At 41.9% G+C, this 23,539-nt stretch overlaps 1 protein-coding gene across 1 annotated transcript in view; it reads right to left on the bottom strand.

Moving 5' to 3' along the window:
- The window catches only part of LOC110987077 (methyl-CpG-binding domain protein 2-like), a 31,573-nt gene that overhangs the window by 3,323 nt on the left and 4,711 nt on the right, over positions 1–23,539 (bottom strand). The window contains exons 5-6 of the mRNA XM_022249500.2: positions 22,936–23,033; positions 7,507–7,669 (exon numbers count right to left, since the gene is read on the bottom strand). Of these exons, the coding sequence (XP_022105192.1) occupies positions 7,507–7,669; positions 22,936–23,033 (261 nt within the window). The remainder of the gene's footprint in view (positions 1–7,506; positions 7,670–22,935; positions 23,034–23,539) is intronic.

The following is a 23,539-nucleotide window of genomic DNA, read 5'->3' as shown; positions in this document are numbered from 1 at the left end:
TTGAAGGGCCGATCGAAAAAGACCGCTGCCAAATCACTGACAAAGAGTGTAAAAAGAACGTGAGACTTCAATTATGAGCCCTTTCTGCAAAGCATACTTTGTCTTTTTTTGCGCGAGGACGCACGCGTGCTTGCTGCCACTGTAATTGACTAGTCGCAACCACCACCCGTAGCCTAAACAAATCCTGGCTTCCAGAAGCAAGCCTGATTGCTATCATGGCCCAAATGTAGCCTGCATGCTTGCATTAGCCTGCACGCTTGCACTCTTCACTCTTTATGGTGGCCATGTGACCACACTGAAGGAAGCTTTGTGCATGCCACAGTTAAAGCCCGGCTGCCACTGCTTGCCCAATTGCAGCACTCACGCACTGTTTACATGCATTCCCATGGCAGTACTGGAGATGCACTTCTTGCGTTAAAAAAGAAAGGTAAGGCAATGAAAAGACAAACAAAAACACACAATAATTTTAAAAAAATATTTTTTTTTTTAACGCTCGAACGTTTTGTTGTGTCCCCTAGCTATTTAAATGGAATAATCATGTGGCCCAACAGGAAATTCCTGGGTCTGCCCCTGGCCAAGCAGAAGAGCAAACACAGGGCCGTGTGACAGTTTTTCCCTTCTCAGGCAAGTCTCGGAAGCACATCCTCTTCACAGTATGTTTCTTGAGAGGGGAGGCTGTGCACTACTAAAGAATCAATGGATCTTGAAAACGGATACCTGTCATAAATTTGAAATAGTGGACATCTGAGCTTCCTACTTTGGCATACATTTGCATCTGCAAAATGGGGTGCTTAAAATCCCTTCTTGGAGGTCCACAGCACACCCAGTCAACTCATTTGGCTAGAACCTTGTATGGTTTCTGAGTCTGGGTCTCATGAGGCAGAGGGCGGTGTTACCCATAAGCAACGACAACTGGAAAGGTATAGGTTTATGAACTGCCCAGAAAACAAAATATGTAAATAAGGAGGCCTGCATGTACACAGATGCCCCTTCCAAACCATCCACCTAGCCTGTTTCCTTGCTCTTTGATTGACCTCACAAGGTCCTACATTTACCCTCTGCAGATAATAGCTGTCTAACTCATGAAGGTAGTGTTCACAAAGAACAGCTCAAGGTGAAAGAGCCTATCTCAGGCCTTATCAACCTGGGTGTGTGTGTGTGTGTGTGTACACGACCAATTAATTATTGGGAGATTGTTTGGGAGGTGGTGACAACTTGACCTAAACTTTTTTTTTCTTCTCCCAAAGTCTGCAGATGGAGATCTCCAGCTTCAGAGGGCAGACATGATGAAACAAAAGGAGGAAGCAACGGGACAAAAGAACTGAAGGGCACCAGAGCTACGTATACATGTATCTCCTGATCTGGGTACAATGGATAGGTGCCGTTGTTTAATTAAAGATATGAGGGTCACAGCACAGGCACAATGGAGCCAGATTGACCAGTGTCACTGTTGGATAGATGATTCTGTACACTTATCAGAGGGTTTGAAAAGGGTCACTGGTGGTACTATACAGTGGGGGTGGGGTGGAGGAAGGGGAGGGGCTATTCCCCCTCCCCCAGTGAAAGAAAAATCTGCATAGACTTCCCTTTTTCAAGTATGTTTCCAGAAAGCACCTCTTATCATCTTTGTCCCCTAAATAACAGTTTCAAAGGAAAATTAAATTCTAAAAAAAAAGAAAGAAAACCTGATGTTTAACTATAACTGTTGAACTCCAATTACAGGTGTTGCTGTAATTTAGCCCCAAATATTACAGCTGGTCACCAAGCACAAATGGCAACAACACTGTCAAAACACGGGCTGATTTTCTGCCCAATATTGAGTACCAGGTGAACCATCCCACTGTTGGGCACACAGATTACCGAACCGCGTTGATTCTCTCCTAAAATGTGGGCAAACTTGTCTCATTTTATGCAACAGTTGTAGAAAATGTTTGTTGTACTACCCTTTTTCTCACTAACATTTTGATCTTTTTGCTCAATCTGGCACTCAACGCAGGGCAAATTGCATCACATTTTCACAGTGAAAGATTCTTGAATCAAGCACTGTAGCAGTGCCACATTTCTTGTGAAACAGAAATGCTGATGTGGATTGTACAGATTCTAGTCACATTACAAATTCTTTCATTTTCCAACGCATTCTTGTGACCCACATCTATAAGACAGTCATTTCGAGCTTCACCGGGCCTCTCAAGATCACATTTCATGTTGCCAGCAAATTGGAAAAGGGGGAGGGGGTGAGGTGAAGAATGGAGCTGACAAACAGAGAAAGTTGTGTGCCGAGATTAACCACATCCCTGTTCATAACCCCACCTACATTCTGCCTGTCTATCCAGAACCATTTCTGGCTAGTAGAGCGCAATCACAAACGAAACAAGCTGACGAAAAACGTGCCAGACGGATGTCAACTGGAGCCACATGCTACAACATCCCTTGTGGAAGGAAGGAGGTCGCTGTACACTGACAGTTCAAGATTCACGAGTCAAAAGGGGAAACCAGCTGCGAATGTCGTTCATGTTGTTAATAATTACAACATCTCTGGGCCATTCCTGTTCATTACTTCATCTTTGATCTTGGCGTCTACCAAACACTGCCTGCAACAATAGCTGGTACCCTCTGTGCTGGTTAACTGCTACCATCAAATAAATATTTACGCTTTGACAGAGACAAATAAGATGATTAGGTTAGGGTCATTTAAGTCAAACTGTTTACATACCTTCCAAGCAGAGTGATAAAAATAGTTTGTTTCCCTGTGGAATACACCTCCTAATTTTTGTATTAAAAAAGCCAAACATACTATTCTTGGTCAAAGTCTAGCAAAGTGCAGCAGGCTGTACAATTTAAGTGGCTTGTTTCTGAGGTATTAGTAGTTGCTACACAGTAGTTGTGCTAGGAGTTTTGTAGTCTTGATCCCCGACACTGCTGCTCCCAGCCTACATGATTGCCAATATTTTTGGAAGGTGCCACACTTTTTATCAAAACTGATCGCTCAAGGTGAAACAGAGAGTAGACGGACACCTCAGACAAACAGGCAACATTTGAAGTTTTGAACATTTCAGAAATGAGTACATTGCGTGCGTAGCACCATGATAGCCCGACTTTGATAAGGTAAAAATTGTTCACTGTATCTCATCATGACTTCATTCTTATATCATTTCAGAAGTAGGGCCACCCTAGGCAGGCTAAAAACCAGAAATCCGCAATCACTGTGAGGTTGATATTATACAAAATAAGTCCCCCGCCCCCCGAAGGGATTATTCTCTAGGAATTTTCTTTAAAACGTCATTATTCCAAATATGTAACACTACGTAAATTCCTTGCTTTGGCATCAGACAGGGAATAACAATCCCTCCAAACTACTCCACTTGTCAGACAGTTTTCCAGGTAATTAGTGCGGCCTTTCAATGACTGGATGTGGGCTTTAATTTAAAATAGAAAATTCCTGAACACCCAACCTGTACATGTATCGACACCACAGGAAGGCCAACTTCTTCCGGTAATTACCCATGCCTGTTGCTAGAAACAGATTTGATTGCAATAGGTACTGGATGTGGCTCTTGTCTGAGGGCTGACCAAAACCAAGACCTCACAAGATTAGATACGTGGCTTACACGTTACATGTACATACATAAAGTTCTGAATTTCTGTGCAAATTTCAAACACGGAGACAACTTTTTAAAGTCATTCGAACTTATGGGTAGCACATTCCATTTTTTTGTGGAAACAACTGCAAGACTCAAAATGTCCCAGCAGCAGACTTTAATTTCAGTACCAAACAGCTGAGCGTAGTCATTGCCAGTCATGCAGGTACAGAGCCAAGACTAAACATGGAAATCAGACTTAGAGGGGAACAAAAGTGAGCCCCTTAGGGGTGCTGGTGGCAATGTTGTGGAATAAAGGGTGGAATTGGACAAGGAGTGTAGCTTTTGTGATACTTTCTATACCGGAGAAAAGTCTTTAAGTGCAAAGTTATACAAAGTGTTTAGATTCAAACGGTCTGATATTTCATCCATGCCCAACCCTTTTTTACAGTTACCTCACAATCCAATGAATCCGAAGCTAACAATGTACTATTACCAAAATGCCAGCCACAATGAAAAAAGGGTCTTATTCTGTTCAAGACAAGCTCTCCCTAGGTACTAATCCACACATATTGCGTTGTTTCTACTTGCATACCAGTACACAGAAATGACTGTGAAGATGTCCCAGTTCACACAAGCTGTGAATACCCACGATGATGAAAAAAACAAGGATGTGTGAAATTACAGTTTCCCGACCAGCAATATCTTGTTTGCGTCTGTGTGGCTTCTACGCCAAACCTTTTCTAGCACTTCATCTGACCCTCTGTGATCCAACACTTCCTGGCCACAAGTTGCACGGGAAGATTCCTGTCTATTTTTAATTGCATTTATTGTGTTGATTATTCACCTGCTGGGGCTTTCAACAACACATCCTAAACTGAAGAAACTAGACTGTTACTAAACCCAAGGCTGAAGCTGTGGTGTGTGGTAAAAGCCAGCATCTGGTGATTTCTGTTTGATTTTTCTTTGACCAGAGCAGTGAAATGATAGACCCTCTGCTGCATAAAGCAAGCTCTGGGTTTGTCAGTTGTTGGACTGTGTTGTTATCAGTAAGGGTTCCTGTTGAAAAATCTGGGCGCGATACTCCAGAGCTGGGTCAGCAGGAAGATATTACTTGACACATTTACCGTACTTGCTCAACAAAAACCAGCTACGTACATGTATACAAGAACCGGTTCCCAGCAAAGTGCACCATATTTAATAGGCGGTAATCTGTGGGGGGGGGCTAGGCAAATACTCTCTATGCTGCGCAAAAGTTCTGTACTTTGTTGCTCTATGTGATTGGTCAGTGATTAAATTGTTCAGTGTCTGAGAGTTTATTCAATTCTATTTCCTAACACTGGGAATAACATATTCAATTACTAAATGACTGATATACATGTATATCTGTCAAGGAAATACATTCACAGACGAGAGAGAGTCAAAGCATAAACAGTGTGATATAAACTGAAGGAAAGACAACGAAAATACGAACAAGCCCACTTCTCTCTCCACTGGGGACTTTCACCCTTCCCGAAACCGGGTAAACTGCACAGGTTTATGCTTCCCTGTTTCTCCCAAAAAGAAAAAAAGAAGGCTGCTTATCACATGCACCAAAATCCAAGACCATTTTATTGGGATGCAGCCCACTGGACAAGTGTTCCAGGACAATGTTTGTTGCCCATGAAATGCCTTGCGTCGGCTCAAGTGAAATTGTTGGGAACGTTTAGTCCCTGGCAATTCATCGTATGTATTGAAACATGACTGTATCTATTTTAATTCTAAACATCTGTACACGGACGGCTTGCTGTAGGCCTACAAATATGCGTACCTGTAAAACGCTCTTCCAAAAGAGGAAATTCCGCTGTGTTTATGTTGGATAAACACTGCTCTTTCTATTTTGGCTAAAAACGTGAGTCACAATGAAATAGAAAATTCCCCTCCTTGCCACGATGACATGGCTGTGTACATGTGCCAAGCCGGCCCCCAGGCACGGGCCCTGCCAGAGTTCACAAACTTTCAGGGATAGGATCGGTGGTTGATGAATGTTGGCAGAGGGCCAACAAAGCCCTGAACCGCCAGCCAATATCCTGCACGTTTATGAACATTTCCTTTCAGAGATCTGTAAACAGGCTCCCAGCCAGAGTTCAACTGCCTCTGACGTGCGTATCCCACCCCTTATTAAAAAAAAATCCCTTATTTTGAGGATATACTTGTACATGTACATTGTCAAACAAGTAACATCCGCCCCAGGGATATCAATTTCAAACCAATCTTTGTTGTTTTTCCTCAGGATAAGGATCAACCTTAGCAAGAAAAAAAAAAAGAAACGGATTTCAATTTTTTCCCCTTGGCACGGCAAAATGGCACCTCCACTGCCATTCATTGCAGTAAAATTAATGATTAATTTGTATTCCTCTTTGGGTTGATTAATTACGCCACTTGTTATATTCAGAATTGCAATCCACCTCTTCTGAAGCCCATCTGTACACACAGGCTTACTAAAGCAGTATGGAGTGTTTTAATCGGCCGGACCCGGTCTAAAAACGTCAAGCACATGGTAAAAACAGTTGCCTGTATCAGAATTCTTTTATGGGGAGAAAAATAAATGTTTAAATTAATAGGTGGACCTCATGAATGCACAGAATGCTCATTGGTGACTTTTTTTTTTTGATCCAGCAGATCAAGCGTTGTTACAGCGTGCCCTGCCGTCTGTTTCTCACATTCAATGACGATTCATCGTGACTCACCGAGTAAAAAAAAAGCATGAGAAAGGAATATCTTCAAGGGGGATGAGTCACAGAATTATGTCCAAGTCTTCGTCTAAGTCTTTGTGCACCAGCGAGCATGCGCTGCCACTGCGTGTGCATGCTTGATGGCAGTGCACGGATCAATGTCCAGTGCAAACAGACGTGAACAGAAACCCACAGAGCGTAGAGGATAATGAGGAGCACTACGTGATACGCAGGTTAGAGTCATCGCACGCTCAGAGTGAGTCATCCCTTTGATCATGCGCGAGCATCACTCACAGGCTACATGTATGTGACAGCCTAGTGCAGAAGCTAGTAAACCCTCCACAACAAAGAAATACATTGTATACAATTTTGTTTGAAGGCAAATTCATTTGGGGTTGCAGTGACAATGGAGGTGAATGCCACACGCACATCAGTTTCTTTTTAACCTAATTCATTTCCCTCATACTTTGTAGACATAATTAATATTAATTTCAAGCATCATCATGAATATTCAATGAAAATTCAGAAACTGCCCCACAGTACCACTAAGTGCATTGACATATTTCCTTAAATTCTGCATCATGTCTCAAAATAATGTTTAAACACAGCAATTATACACATACACACTATTTGTACAATTCAGAGACTATTTTCTCCATTGCTTACTTCCAATTCAGTATTGGGAGAAGAGTTAAAACTATGTACAATTTCAAGGGTAGAAATCCATTGGTTCTCCACGGACTGGAGAAAAACACAGCATATGACAAGATGTGATCTGTATTTATTTGGATTTCCACCAGTGTCTCCAGCCCCTTCATCCCCAAACTGCCTGAATCGAGCCCTTCTGGCTTCATCTTCTCACTATTCCTCCACCCTCAAGAAAACTGCCTCAAAACCCCTTTAGGTACATGTACCTTGTATCTGTTTGAATTCACCCTGCAGTACCTTACAGTCTCTGCCTGACCTCTGTTCCTTTTATTGCTTCCCGATGCTCCCCCCCCCACAATTTTATCCATCTTGATGGGAGACTGGCTACGAACCCTGCTATGGTACAATGTAGGTACATGTACCCTCTATCTCTTTGAGGTCATCCTCCACCCCAACCTAGCATGTGCCCTGCCCGATCTCCTACACTTGTTTCCCTTCGGTTCCCGATGCTCCTCCCACAACTTTCCCCACCCCGACCAAGACTGGCTGGGAACCCTGCTAGGTACCTTGTATCTGTTTGAGGTCACCCTCTAGCACCTTGCGCAGTCTCTGCCTGATCTCTCGCACCCGCTCCTCTTGCTTCCTGATGTCTCCCTCTGTCACCAGGAACTTCATGCAAGGAGGCTGCTCAGTGTTCAGGTACACCCCTGGGTTCTTCTCAATCTGATTCTGAGATGGGAGATCAGCAACACAAACAGGTTTGATTCCTTGGTGCGGGAAATGTATAAACTGGATGAGTATAAACTCTCAGTAGCCTGCTTTAAAATCTACTCAGTATAGGTGATCGGTGTCAAAATGTGTACAAGGTATTAATGCTACTGGTAAATAGCCACAACTCAATGAAACATGACATCCAAAAACAAATGCACAGTGTAGCAGTGACAATGGAAAAAAATTACAACTGATTCTTTACAATTTCAGGGGTAAGAAAAACAAGCAAACAATTCGCACAAACGTACTCCTGGAAAACGGTGGCTACTCACTGATTCATCCAGAAAATCAAACCAGAAATCACAACCACATAAAAGCGCTTGCAGGCACCTGTGTATTTGTTGGTTTAGTCGAAGTCTGTCAGAAACATAATTTGTGCCTGTAAACCAATCAGTCTGGGGAAATCTATTGTTTATTCAAAACCACGGGTTGTGATACTATGAACGTTATAACACAAATAACCATGATGTAAATAAATGATTAAATTGAAATCCAATCAAAACAGTCTTGGACAAAATGTGACAAAAGAAGGCGTGAGCTGTACACGCACATGTATTTTCCATTCAACATTTTACATTCAAGTTTGACAACTTCTATGTGCACGTACTGTACATGTATTACTTTCCTCAGACAAGGACAAGAATCCTGAGGACAAAACAACCCCAAACCAAACACAAACTGAGCTTTCCCTGCTCAGGAGGACCCAGCTTGACGTGTTTAAGACAGCTACTACGGAAACTAGAACACTGTGGGGACGCTCGGAACTTCCCACAACTCGTTCCAACTTCGCCAGCCTGGCCGTGGACGTAAAAATTGGACGGTTTCCATGGTCCAAATGATCACAGATGACAACAGTCTCTAACAAAACACTTCCCAATCAGACAGCATTTCAGGAAGAACAATGTCCTGCCAGAGCATAAGACAGGATGTGGTAACTAATGCTACATTAATGTGACACAATAAGAGCACAGACTTGGATAATACACCGAGTGTTCCTCCAGAGTGGACACCCTTTGATTTCCTGCAATTTTGGACTGGTGTATACACATCTTAATTTGCACTTGAGTACTTTTTGTACACGGGACGGGACAAGGTGGTACAAAACACAGATGGTTAAAAAAACAATAGGGTTAAATTCCTCCTCGTGAAAATAATGTCAATTGCTTATTATTTTAGCTGAATTAACTGGAAAATTAAAACTAAAATACATGTACTTCACCTGGGGCCAATTCCACAGAGCAGTACAAAATTTGCTTAAGCGCAAGAACACCTTGCTTGATAAATCAGGTAACCAGCCAAAGCTCCATGTGATGTATATTGTTTTGGGATCGTATTTAGCTGTCTCTTGGTTAGCATGACAATCAGATAGAGTTTGAACTGGTAACCTTTGTTTTTTTAAGCAAGGTTTTTTTCACGCTCAAGCAAATTTTGTGCTTAAGCAGCTCTACGAAATTGGTCCCTGGTTTCATGGGAACAGGCATAAACTCATGCAAAAATTGTTTTTTCCTGTTCTCATAATACTAAAGCTTGTGGAAAAGTCCTCAAACTCAAAGCAAAGCATGCATGGAAATGTAATTGGCTATAACAATGGTTAAGTTCTTGGCATACAGAATATTAACTTCTATGTGATGTAAATAATTCAGCAGACAAGCTTTTGGTTTAAAACGACTCCCTTGGTGGATGCACTAAAATGTGTTTTGCCAATGAGATGCAGCTTATTCCTTGCTTGCCTTTAAGATGCTGATATGAAGACCGATTCAATTTGGCAGCCCGTGCAGTACAGTGAACTACATGCACATGTAGGCTGCCGCAAATCCATGGGTAATAAACTTACTTTATTAAGCTCCTTTACATAATTACAGCAACATCGTAAGTACCAGTAATCCCTATATCAACCCACGTAATTGTAAATATTAGCAACTTGCGCATACACGCAGGCCATGCAATTATTCCCCAATGGGATGTAGAGCGGGGAGATGGCAAACCAATCAAATTCGTCCCGGAGTCTTTTAATAGGAGGGGAAATTTGCGATGACAAATACTTGCAACCGACTAACGACCGGGTTTGGAGACTACGTTAATGACATTACAGACTTGGGTATTATTGCCTGCGATCCACAGCCGGGTTTAACTCGCTGGTATAGATGCTGTTAGTGCCATGCTACGTGTACCCTAATGCATCTGGGAGAGAAACATTTGGAATACGTGAAACGGCCTGGTTTTAACTTGAAAGGTTTGGGGCACGTGACAAGCAGCACAAACATAACATGGGAGGCTCCCTGTTCTAATAAGATTTGACAGTTAATGTTGCAGTTGTTACTATCAGGCCTTAGCATGTGATTTTTCCCTTCTAATAAGAACTGTCTCTGGGTAGTCTGTTGGTTAGAACTTAGAAGAGTTTGATATGTTCCTCACAGAGTGAGCTCCAATCTTCTTCTGATGACGTCAGTACCAGCAATGAAATGTGTGAGGGAAAAACCGGGACTTCATGGCAGGCCAGCCTGTGCACCTGCTCACACAGCCTATCAATGTGCCTTGCTCTAATTATACAGAGTATCCAAAACATATGAGTGCCAAGAAATCCCACGCACTCAGACAATTGATAAAAGCAACAGAGTCATTATTTACGGTACTTTACAGTGACTGGGGGAAAGGGGTGGGTATTTAAGGAAGTTTCTTCATTAGCTTAAAATGCAGTCCCCCATAATATCCTTGATGGCAATGTTTCCTTTTACTTCAGGATATTCACGTCCCTAGTCTGGAACAGACAAAAGTCAGGTCATAAAATGGTTAACAGAAGAAAAAAAAGAGAACCCAATTAACACTTTTGCATGATTATATGTGTGCGTAGACGGCACATACATGTATACATACACGTATATGGGTAAACAGAAATATAAATTACACAATACGCTTGATGAAACACCTGTGCAGTGTGCACATCACGCTGTATCCACGTATCACTGCACTGAACACAAAATTGCATGTTTTGAATGAACAGAACATTTCGGCGCAACTACCGGTGCCGGTGAGTTTAACCAAACCTCCTGGACCGGGTACCGGGTACCAGCAATTAGTGGTTGCTGTTGACTTGCCTACATGTACAAGTGCATTTGGTACTAATTGCATTATATAATTCGCCCTTCTCTTTGTCATGCCACAGTGGTGGAATGGTCATAGGCCTACACAACTGCACTGCCGAAGTGAATTCACAGTGGTGGACCCTGCACAAACGTACAAATATCTTGAATACATACATCAGGGGATGCAATTACAAGTGACTCATACATAATATTCCGTTGAGCAAATATATTAAAAAAAAAAAAAGTGGGAAAACAGGGAAGGGAAAAAATGTATTTTGAAAGTCTCTGGAGACAAGAGGTGACTATTAATTATAGAGTGGTCTGTTGTGCTCTGAAGCAGATGGTATCCTGACCGACACAGGCAATACAGGGGTGACGCTGAAGTTCCCTGTGTCATTTGTGTAGTGACTAATCAGCAGTCATGATCTGGGTGTTAAAGGGACACTCTCCTATGGGCAATGATTTACCGACACAAGGTTTGAGCAGCTTAGAATGGATGGCTGTTCAGTTTGTGGAGAAGTCTGGGTTCAATTCCTGTGATTTTTTCTCACACTCATTAGGAAGAAGTTAGAAGCACAATCCTTGCAGTCATGTCATTAAGATTGCAGTTAAGAAAATAAAAACTGAAGTAGTGATACTGATTAAAATGCAGAAAAACCCGAGAAAAAATCTTCCTGAAATTTATCATTCAGAATGGGCCATTTTGTGGCTGGTTGCCCAAGGCATGTTCTGCAAAGTGTGAAAAATCTTGGTGTGGCTGAGAAAAGGTTTCACCATCACGTACCGCTGTAATTATACTTTCAGAATACGTTAGACACATCGAGGCATTTTGCCACCATCCGGTAGATCTTTATCACGCCGTGGCAGAAAATAGTCTGGCTCCCCTCGGGCAAGAAATGGGCAAAGGACCCCATTTTGTAATGTTTTTCTGCAGACAAGTAAAGGGTTCCAGCCTGGCAGTTTCTCATCTCTCTTGACAGGGTGGCACTATCAGTGGAAGGTGTGAAGCCAGACATTTGCATATTTGACTTTGAAACAAGTCGGTGGATATTGTGCTCATACAGGTACATTATAACTATGTGAAGAAGTGCATCACCATGCAGTCTAAGAGAGTAAACCATAAGAACATTTCAAGGCAATACAATCAATTGATATTTTTTTCCTCTTACTTCAATTCTGAGATTTAAAAAACAGGTGCCCGTTTTTTTTTGGGGGGGGGGAACAGGCCTATAGATATTGAATTTCAATAGGCTGTGACAGTGTTATAGTCACAAGTCCAAACAGTCACAAGCAACAGAGGAAGAAGAACAAGGAGAATGCCTTCGGTCACAGGTCATCCCAATAGTTTTCAACTTGACCACAAGGCCAAGTGACTTTGGGATGGTCTTGGGTGGACTTATGGCTTTGACCACATACATAACATCTGGCGGTGGCACTACCATTTTGGAGAGGCAGAGAATATGCTTTATTACTAGAGGAGATACATTCGGCGACTTGGGTCCAAATATTGAACAAGGAGTGAACTATATGTACGTGTACTGAGGTCGGGACCATTTCAAACAAAAGACATCCCTCTCCTCAATCAGAACGCATTGCCACAAGCACTTGTGCAACAACATTTCCAATCTTAATTAACAGACAAAGACAATCGGCTCTGTGACCTCAGTACCAGTCCCCTAAGCAATGCCGGTGAGACACATCTTGCAAAGATGACTGTGAACACAGACGGCAGGCCTGTTCTCAGTCCAGGCAAGAGAGGGAGGGAGAGGAGGGTAGGGATTAACTGTCAGACAGGACTCAAATCCCGTGGGATCGAGCTCCCAGACAGACCTAATATCATCACCATCCCAGCCTTTCCTTTTTTAAGGTGGGAATGGTTAGGGGCCAGACAGACCAGGTTGGCCGTCTTGTGAGGAGGGGAGGGGTTATAACCGCCATGGCTAAGAGTGTTCCTCTTGCCTCGTGCCTCGCCCTTCCTGCGCTGGCAGAATGAGGGGGCCATTGGCATAGGTCGACCAATTTATGAATGACATCGTCAACCACTGATGTACAATGTGTCTACTTTTGTCCTACCCCTGGTGTGCATCTGGCCCAAAAATAATTGACAAAGGAGCATGTATGCACGATAGCGCAATATGTCTTTCAAAATTTCATTACGGTAATCCCTTTTTTCATCATTTTAAGGGTAGTGTATACCTTGGTTTTTTGTCATAATTTCTTAAGATTGGCTGATTACAGTGTATAATACTCACTGCAACTCACATTCCACGGACTTGTTTCATGTCTGAGTCAACTGCTTTGTGAACTATTTAACTATTAAATCGAGGATCTTGTAATTTTTCTTGAGTAAAATTTACGAATTACAGGGTGTTTGTAGTCAGCAAACAACATCTGCGGGGTCAGAGTGGGAAACAGGCATGACAGGTTCTCTTTTCCTTAAAAAAGGAGCAGTTTTCAACGGCCAGGAGTAATCAGTGAATGAATTTCTGTCGAATTTGATGAATTTCTGTCGGTATATTTTTTAGCTGCCTTTAGGTTTACCCATTCTGGTGGAGACTCCCACATAGGCCATAACATCTGCAAACACTACACATATGAAAATTGGCGCCTGTTAAAAAATGTGATAAGCCAAACAAAATGAACTCTTATACGATGGTCAGAACGACCATTGTGAAAAAAGAGAACAGAATTTCTGTTTTCTTGAGACTTTCTTTCAAGTGAGATATTTCAGGACTCCACGGCAGTCCAGTTTGGGAGATTTTACCAATGGTGTACACTACCTTTAATGACTTACAGGCACAAACAAACTTGGGACTTACAGACTGTATGCTATTGGGAGGAGTTGTTTGCTAGGTGTGCTTTTTGAAATCATTAAAAGTGAGAATACCCAGTGCATAAATCATCTTTATCTTTTTCAGAGTCCATGCTCTAGGGGAGTGAAGGGAGTCAAGAAACCAGTATTCTCTGCACACTTGTAAAAATAATGAAAGAAAATGGATGACCCCTTTTATACACCGTAGATTGAAGGAATTTGGAGATGTAAGTTTGATATGGGGTTCTGACCTTCACCAGTGTGATACCAGAATAATGTACAAAGACTGCACACCCAGTGCTGTACAGTCTTGCCTCTGTTGTCATTTGCTGACAGCCTTGGCCAATACCAAATGAATCACTTGGCTTCATTGCCAAGTTGATTTCTATGATTCATCCCTACAACATCTCTTCAGTATGACAAAGCATGACGAGTTCCATGGGCACTCCATGATTGGTCTGGCTATACCAAGGCTCTTTAGCCAACTCTCCAGCGGCACCGTGACAAATACCTTAATGTGATTTGAAAAGAGTGGATCGTGAGTCACAGCTCAAAATGGTTCGAAGAGTAACTTCTTCTTTTTTTCTCCCAGAAAATCCACACTCCTTGCTGTTATGGCATGTCACAATATTGAACACCTAAAAAAGAGAGAGACACTTTACCCAAAAAAAAAAAAGCAAAAAAAAAAAAAAAAACAAGCAGCAGCATTCCTGTATCAATGATTCATGGATTTAATTTTCTCTTTTGACGCACCATGTGTGTCGATTAATGACTAATGCTTCAACAGTCAGGCTCTCACAGTGTTCTGCATGCAGAAACACAGCGTGAGTAACAAAGCACTTGCTCCTGCCCGTGGTGCCTGCTGTTCTGAATGATTACAACCCGTATGGGTTTAAGTGCTTTCCTGTACTAATTTGGCTTCTTGATATTGAGTGATGTTACGACGTTCTCTTCACTTAATGCACAAAGTGACTTTAATATCAAATACACAAAACTGCCGCAGGCATGTACACCGTAATACAACTTGTAGATAACAATTTGTGATTTTAGGACAGAATATGCATGTTTGGAATATGAATATACATATTATCATACGGGTTTACGTACATGTATGTATGTTCCAAGAGCTGGTTCGGTGTTATTTACTTGTACCAGATAACTCCTGCAATTACGGTCACTTTCCACCATTAAGAAGTACAATAACAGTCAAGAGACTTGGATTTTCAGAAGAGAAATGTTCTGTAGCAATTCTTATCCGGGGCAGCTGACTGATAGTTGGATAATTTGCATTGGGGTGTCACCTCAGCTCGAAGCACAGCCTAAAGAGTTGAAAAATAAAATATCTCGAGTGTCATTTTGGGATTTGTCACAATAAACACAGCTTTCAGCCACATAAATATCTGCCCACTCATCGCTCACAGGTCATAGCTGATGTAGCTGTACTCCCCTGACCTCTTGACCTGTCGTGAACCAGTGCACATTCCACTCAGGTCAGAATGTAGATTGGCTCTCAGGTCCGCCCCCACCTTGGCAGGTTTCATTCCCCTCCCCCTGTATCCTGGTCACCCATTCCAATGTTTTGTTTTAGTCTTTACCCTAACCTGTTGTTGCAAAATGCCTTGTAGTGATGTTAGTGGACGGTAATTTCTTGGTCGATGGGAGGTTTTCAGCGCTAGCGTACATGCATACAGATGTTACTGAACTGAGATTTCAAATGCAGAATGCAGCCAAAGTATTGAAAAGCAGAATTTTTTGGAACATAACAAAGTATTGATACAATGCATCTTGGTGGTGGATTTCTTTGGCAATTTTAATTGAGCAGAACTTAAGCGTAAGATATAGCCTGTCAATCAGATCTCACCAACAGTTACCCCATCCCCCCCCCCAAAAAAAAGATGAATGAAATTCTTATTGGATATGACACTTTGACAGTCAAAGTGCACGGTCTTTGTGTGGCACAGAAGACAAGCTTGACAGATTGACAGAAATTTCATTTCACGTGACTCTAACTGCTACGTGCAAATAAAGATTGCCATAAATTTTGTGCCGGCATTAGCTCTGATGTTTGTATTATAAATTAACGGTCCTTGCATGACTCCAGTCATGTATGAAAGTTTAATGGAAAAAAAAAAAAATGAACACTGGGGTATCGACTAAAATATCCACTATTACTAATGAAATCTATCAAAAGTCTTCATGGTTTGCCCAGATGTACATGTATACAATCATCCATACACAAACCTACAAATACTTCTTAAATCTTAATCTTTCTACGAATGTTTTCATAGATCCACACATGTCCAATTTAAGCTCTGTACTGTGGTATTGACCAGGCTGTCTGGATGAGGAATGTACATGTAACTCCCCTTTTTGATAGATATAAACAGAAGCTACCATAAAAGATCACATTGTACATTATGCCGCCGTAAAGTGAAATGAAAGCCAATAACCTCAAATGGAAGATATAATACACCTGTCCAAATGTGGATGATAAATGATTGCATTCACTCATCACACATTGAGACCTGTTGTGCAAGTACTGCTCCGGATGCAAAGTTTATTGACAATTTTATTTGTCTAGAAGCAGATCACGTTTCTATCCTTGGGTTTAACAAATTAAGAGATACTGGATCAACTCTGAAGGCTTTCTGTTGTAGGAGAAGTTTAAAGGTGACCAGCACTGGATTCCACCATTTTTCCTCCGACATCCTCCGGGCGGTTTGGGAAGACTTTGGAACATCAAGGATGAATGGGGAAAACTATGGCTGATTGCGGAGGACGGATGCAACGAGTTAATGTTGTTCTAGACCTTTTACGTTTGTGCTCAGCCGTGCCTAAAGTCATTGTCTTGATTACACATGAAATTATCTACACTGCTCCATGATACCACACACGCTGCCTCAACATAATGAAAGGAATTGCCAGAGGATTCTGACAGATTCAGACAGTGGTCACCCCTCCATCTTTTGGGCAGGGCAAACGGAGGCTTTTGCCGGACTGACGATGTATCTTAGGGTTAATCAGCAAAGGGAAGTACAATCTGAATGGGGGAGGGGAGGGTGTAAGAATAAGTCAGGCAAAATATCTTTCTGGGCTAAAGTAACCAAATTTTTCCGGACCGTTTACGTTTCCCCCTCCAAAAAAATTTGGAACAATAAATTTTTTTTCTTCCAGTTTGTGAACAACATACCGGTATTTCCATAACTATTTTCGTCAAGGAAGCTCCCCCCCATGCATGCAGACCATTTTGGCCACAACTCGAGACTAAAAACCCCGATGCCGGTACACTTTTACAAGCTGCAAACATCTTTTACTGGAAAGACTGACATTTGATCATTAACAAACAAAAAAAGAAAAAGGAAACGTAAATTTAGAAAAACAAACTCATGTACATTGCATGCAGAAGCACAGAGCTCTATGGCAAAAAGAGTCCTTAAAGCAGTTGCCTCAGAGTAAAGGTTTATAATAAACTCCATCAGATTGTAAAAAAAAATTGTGATTGGACAAGCATATGAAACCAGCTAGACTGATTGTATATGGATCAGATTCATGCTTACACCATCAACTCTTTACTGGTCCTCCAGAGTGCATTTATCATCCTTATCGAAGAACCAGGACGGTAAATATATGCAATTTACAGAGCAGGGACGGTGTGTTCAATGAGTAAGGTTTTCTGAGTGGTCCTTACATGCAGAGGACTGCAAATGATATGACCACAGAGGATAGGACAGATTCTTGCTATTCCTCTACAAGTCTACACATGACCTGAAATTTGTTTGGTGGACTGTTCTGCGTTCACTGAAATGATTCCATTCTTTTGGAATGCGAGTGGCATGACTCATCCTGTGTTATTAATTACAATGCCACATCAACCTAAGGAAAACATATGCGACACGAGAAAAGCAACATAAGGTTAAGAGACCTTTTCAACCAATCTCACTTTTAATATATACACATGTAGATTCGGTTTTTCCAGCTTTTGAATGTTTAAAAAGAAAGGTTAACATATGTATGATGATGTGCATCTGAATTCCTCCAAAATGCCCCTTTAAGGCACTGTTACAAAGATAAACTAGTCTGGCTCTTGATGGGATTAACGCTACTTAGCACGAGGTTAATTCCGGGTTTCAGCTCTCTAAGTGTATGTATGTGGACTGCATGCTGATCCCAGCGGAATGCCGGGCCTAGCAGGCCGGACCGGCTGCTCATGTGGACCTGAAGCAGCACACAGTGTGTGAGGCTTGCTCCACACTCCAGACAGTTGAACCCAGCAATGAGTAAATACAGAGATGTGGGGGTTCGTCTCTGCTCCTTCCTCCAGGGGCAGAGGAGCCAGAGAAGGAGAAAAGAGAGAGAAAGAGAGAACGTGGGGTGGGCGAGCAGATGACTAATAAAACTGGAGTAGCGGGACTGAGTGTGGAGAGCGCACGGCCTGTCTGTCTTGTTGGTCTCTCCCCCTGCCTAGCCCTGCCGCAGGCAAATAGTCGCTGGAAACTCATTGCAAGGCAGACTTGCATGAATTATGAAAATAGAGTGCATGCATTGCAAGCTTAAGGCCAGGCTGGTTGAATCAGACTAGCTCTGTGGGCTACAGACAAAGGCTTATTATGGCCTGGATAAAAATCAACGCAGTTTCAAGAATCTATACATTATGCAATACTTTTAATTATGTGTCTCGGGAAGTACAATGCACATACCTACTGACTTTTTTCCCCCAAAGTCTTTGTATTCTTAAAATTAATTAACACCAGTATTATGTAGCCTCTTTCAACATAAAATGTCAATTTGACACTGTAAAATTCAATTAAATTTGAACGTATGTAATTTAATAATTACTAATCATGCATTGGTTGACACTGCTTTTGTTTTAATACAAGAATGTGTTGGACCATTAAAATGGCATTCAGAATTTCAAGTATCCCCACACATACATTTACATGTCCATGTACCAGTATCCTAAAGACAAAGAGGATAAGCACAAATGGGTCATTCTATAAATTTGAGGTCCAATTTTCTTCCCGTCCCTGTTACATCTGGCAAGTGATTTTTTTAATGTTAAGAACCCATTCCTTAATTTCAAAGACTGACTAACTACTGCAAATTTACCTGCCAAGCAAAAATGGTTTGAAATCAATATTTCAGTGATACATCCCTTGTCAAACATGTCAGATGGCATACATGTCAGAGGTAACAGGGATGGAAAAATGTCACTCTTTGGACCCCAAAGTTATAAAATGACCCAAATGGATTTTATCAGTGTAATGCTTGCATAGCTTACATCTTATGGAGCTGTTGATAACAATGAATCCTTGTTCAGATCGGGCTGCAACATTCTTTTAACGGATATCACAGACATGCACTTCACGCCCCTTTATGTCCATCTCTGAATTGCTAATTTCAGGGGATTTCAAAGCCTCAAGTTCTTTGTTGCTTTATGTTATATTCTATCTCTCACTTGCCATTTTTAATATCACAGGTTTCTGGGTTGTTCTACATGAGTGTCATCTCCTATACAAATGTCTTTGTGAACACAAGGTTGATGCCAATTTAAAAAAAGCAGGTAGACACTTGAGTTTATACACCTGCCTGATAGAACTCAAAGAGGTTGCTTGCTTTTTATGGGGGGAGGAGGATCTGTAATCTACAACTTCAAAATACCGCTGCTTTCTTTGGTTTTTCTCAGAACAACTAGTGAATAGCTCTTGTACAAACTGTCATAATCTGGGTGCACAGTTTGGTTCAAAGACCCTTTCACCAGGAGAGAGACGGAGAAAGAGTCTTCCGTGACATGACAACACCGTGCCTCAATGTCAGGAAACGCATTAGACAATTGTGTAATATAATAGTGAACCACTGAGTGTTCTGTCAAAATATGGCTCTGTGGTCAGAATAGCCCACACCACAAAAGGGGTTTCCCTTTATTTCCATACACTTCAAAGGTACAGGTAACCGGCCCCCACACAAAGCAAGTTGTTTTAAGAATGGAGATAGAGTGGAGTCGATTGCATGGCTCCTTTAATGTTCCAACTGTAGCAAGTGGCTGTCAAGGCACCGGTACAATCACGGCGCACAGACAACACCTTTGCCTACCTCGGATGCCATCGTCATTCCCCCCCAATGGACACAAAGCATTTCAATGTTGCTCGATCACAGATTGTCGGAGCCTGTTCCAATCAATCAATTACTGTGCGCCGCAATGCGCAACCACCAACAGTCTGCACTGCAACAGAACTGTTTGGGGCAATGGTTTCCAATAAAATGTAGGGAGGAGCAAAGTACAAGTGGGCCCCACACATTCTTTCTTTACCTTAAGCCTAGGTGTGCTAAACTCGTCATGCACGCGTACCAAATACCTCCTTTTGTTTGTTTTTCTCAGACTATTAACTTCAAGTTTGAGTGTCCTTCAATAATTTTCTGTCTTGTAAACACCGGAACTTTGGAACATGTAAAATAAACAACTGTTTGGGGAACATGGCCTTTTTGAACATATCAACAATTGTTTTGGTGTACTGTTTGTCCCGTTTGCTTAAAGCCTGGACTTGCTCTGCAAGAGTTTAACAAAACCAAAGCAATGTAATTGTTGACGGCGTTCATGTCCGACATGAGAGGTTGCAGAAATGGCCACTGTAAGCATGTGGTACTCTCGGCTCGTGGGGTGCATGCTGTGCTGAGCGGGATTTGAATGACGTAAATGATGTTACACGTACATGTAAATACATACATGTACATTAATTTTGTTACAAATTTGACTTGTGACTCGTTGAGACAAATGAAATTATGGACCTGAGATACGTTTACATTGAATAACCCCCAAAATACAAGGCAATAAACGTGAGGAAACCTGCACGTAAACTAATGCCCCTTTTTCCAAAAGCCTTGCTCTGAAAATGATTGTTTTTATGACAAGTGGTTTCCCACTTCCAAAGTTCAGTTTGGATAACTGTAATGTGATCCATAATGCAGACATTCATTTATGATGTTCCAATTCATATCACATTGTACACATGTACATTCCTTTTAAATGTCAACTCTAGGGTCCAAGTCCAACCTTTTGACCAGTTCCTTTGGAAAAAATGTCCTACTTTTAAACTAAGTGGTACTGATTATTATCCAGTGATTCATGGAAAGAACTTGACACTAAAAATCATTTAGCTGTCAAATTGAACAACAGAGAAAACACATTTGAAGAAGTTTGTACCTCGTTAAATTCAACAGAAAATCCGTACTGATTTGGATTTGGTTAAACTCCTGCAAATTATATAAGACGGCAAAGGAGTTTGAAAATTCCCATTCTCATGTAGACAAAGCCATTTTATTAGTTCACAGGACGTCCCCCATAGCTCACCCTACAGTGCTATGCAAGAGGTATCGATTAAAAAAATACGTCCAACCAGGTATGTACATGTTCACTTGTTCATGATCTTACATGGCCTCTGTACACAGTCAAGCCAACAGGTATTGGACTACCCGTCTGTAAATGTTATTTTCTTTTCCCCCACAGGAAAAGCATATTATGCACACAGGTTCAACACCATTGGTTGGGGCTTCAAGTTTTATTAAAAAGCGCACTAAATCCAAGTTGTCTTAGGGATCTAACCTGATTACCAAAGTACACGCAAACCCAGCCCAGACTGGGACCGGGACACGGTTAATTGGCCTCAAATATTTGATATTGCGCTTTGCAAGTAGCGCATCCAGCAAATCAAGCTGGCTGTAAGTGGATTACCAGGCAGTGAGCTAAGCCTGTCAAATGTGATTAGAACCCTTGATGTCCTGTGAGCCAAGCCAGCCCCAGGTTTAAACGGTGTCACATTGTACTCTCAAATCTGGCTAGTGGGCTGGTGGAGTTCCACCAACAGAGGGGGCTGTAACAAAATCACAGACATGTCATAGGGCTGACCCTTCCTCTTCTGGTATCTACAGACAATTGGGGGCGCTGGTTCTTTTTTCAGGGTGCAAGACAGGATTTTTCCTCCTCAATCCAGCAGGAAGTGGAATCCACCAAAACTCACATCTCTCTGCAGAACCCAACAGCAACTTTCCTTTACATTAATTTCAAGAGATATTGAATCCCTTGCCAAATTAAAACTTACCGGGTTCTACATGTACCTTCCTTGACCATGTAAAATCCTCCCAAACTTTATAATGGATTTTACAGACTCTTGAAGGATGAGTGACAACCAGGCCTCTCAGTAGCATTTTCCTAATAGTTCACCTCCATATCCCGTAAGCGTATAACCTGGTGTACACGTTTTCACTGCCTTGCATTAACCAGGGGGTACGCTCTGCTTGCAAAAAGACTACCAACGTTCCCAAAGGATTGCTGTCCATGATACACAGACAAAGACTGTGAGCATTAGTCTCATTTGAGTGGATGCCAAGATACTGAAGCCACATCGGCTATGTTTGTTTCACGTGGCTCTGGATCACCATCAGGGATCTGCCACTGGTTTACGGATGCAAAAATCCACCCAACGGATGGTGTGAACCAGCATTAGGATCACTGATCAAGATCCAACAAACAGGCCCGTAACCTCCCCCAGGATATCCCAGGGTAAAGGACTAGCAGAGTTCACCAAGAAGATTTTCCTCCTTTTTATACATAGTAGCTTGTCAGGTTTCTCTAATAAATCTCCAGTAACTCACAAATGCATTCTCAACAAATACTGTATTCTCCCCCCCAATATACAAGCACAATTCCAATCCTTCTCTCTCTCTTACATTCTCTAGGATGGAGCGTGACCACTGATTCCTAACAGGTCACTTTCCTGCAAATGCCAAAGTGGGTTTTTCTCTTGGAGGCTGTGCTACAGCAAACATTAATTGCTACTTCCTTTATTTACTTTTGGGTTTCCGCATTGATGTAGCGGCGGAACTTCCGGAGGAACAAACCTCTTTCTCCTTCACAGAACAAATGGAAGCAGTGTGCCTGAGACAGAATCTGCTCTTCATACATGTAGATACCCAATGGATGACAATTCAGCAAATTCAGCCCAACCGCCTCAATTAAATGGGAGTACTAGTGATTTAACGTTGCTCTTTCTTAAGTGGCATACTCTTGGTGAACATCTTGCACAGTGAGCAATACCAGAACCCTTTCAGCATGGGTTTGATGTAATATGCTGTATTGATACACTCATCAAATTTTTAAAAATCGTCTTTAAACAGATCAATGGGATGGATGGAATTTGCCCTCCCCAACACTGCTGTGAGGAAGTACTGATGAACTACTGTCTTGCGGAGAGACCTCAAAGCATTCAGATTGCTTGAAGGAGCATAATGGACACTGTGCGCATAAGTTGTCTACTCTGAATAAAGGCAAAGTTTACCTGTGATCCAGTCTGTCCCATGATTGGTTGAGTGCTGAGATGAAGGCTGGACGCAATACTCTGTACAAGACTTTCTTCCTTCATGTCTGGGCCAACAGCTGGCAAGATGAGGACAGGACAATTTGAGGCAGTTTTTATCACAGCCAAAAACTGATGGATAGACATTGGGAAGGTTTAGGGATGCCAAACCTAACAAGATTGCCACTGGCAAAATTAATGTTCAAATTATCAGTATTTGTCGATGTTAAGCACTACTTCACAGTATGAATGCACAAGGAAATGTCTGTTGTAGCATTGCCGATTCAATTAATTTGATCCTCAAAGGGTAAGCGTGCTTGTGGTATGCTTACTGCTTACAGGTGTCAGTGAACTAGACCTGAGGCTCTGGTAGCACAAAATCAGCTGTTAAGCACCACTACAAAAAGGGCTAAGCTGGACCCAATTTCATGGCACTGCTAAGCACATTTTATGTATTAGAGGTTTTGCGTTTGTTTAATGGAGACTGTAACCAGTAAGGACAGCAAAAGGCCCGTTTACCTTGAAGGGAAAGATTTGCTGACCTTCGTGACATATTATAATGGTAATCTCTGCACGTGCCCAAAAG

The sequence above is a fragment of the Acanthaster planci genome, linkage group LG05 (genome assembly GCF_054643075.1).
Source record: "Acanthaster planci isolate LZ-2023a linkage group LG05, COTS_SCS, whole genome shotgun sequence".
NCBI lineage: Eukaryota > Metazoa > Echinodermata > Asteroidea > Valvatida > Acanthasteridae > Acanthaster > Acanthaster planci.
The sequence above is the reverse complement of the archived record's forward strand: the minus strand, read 5'-3'. Positions and strand labels throughout refer to the sequence as shown.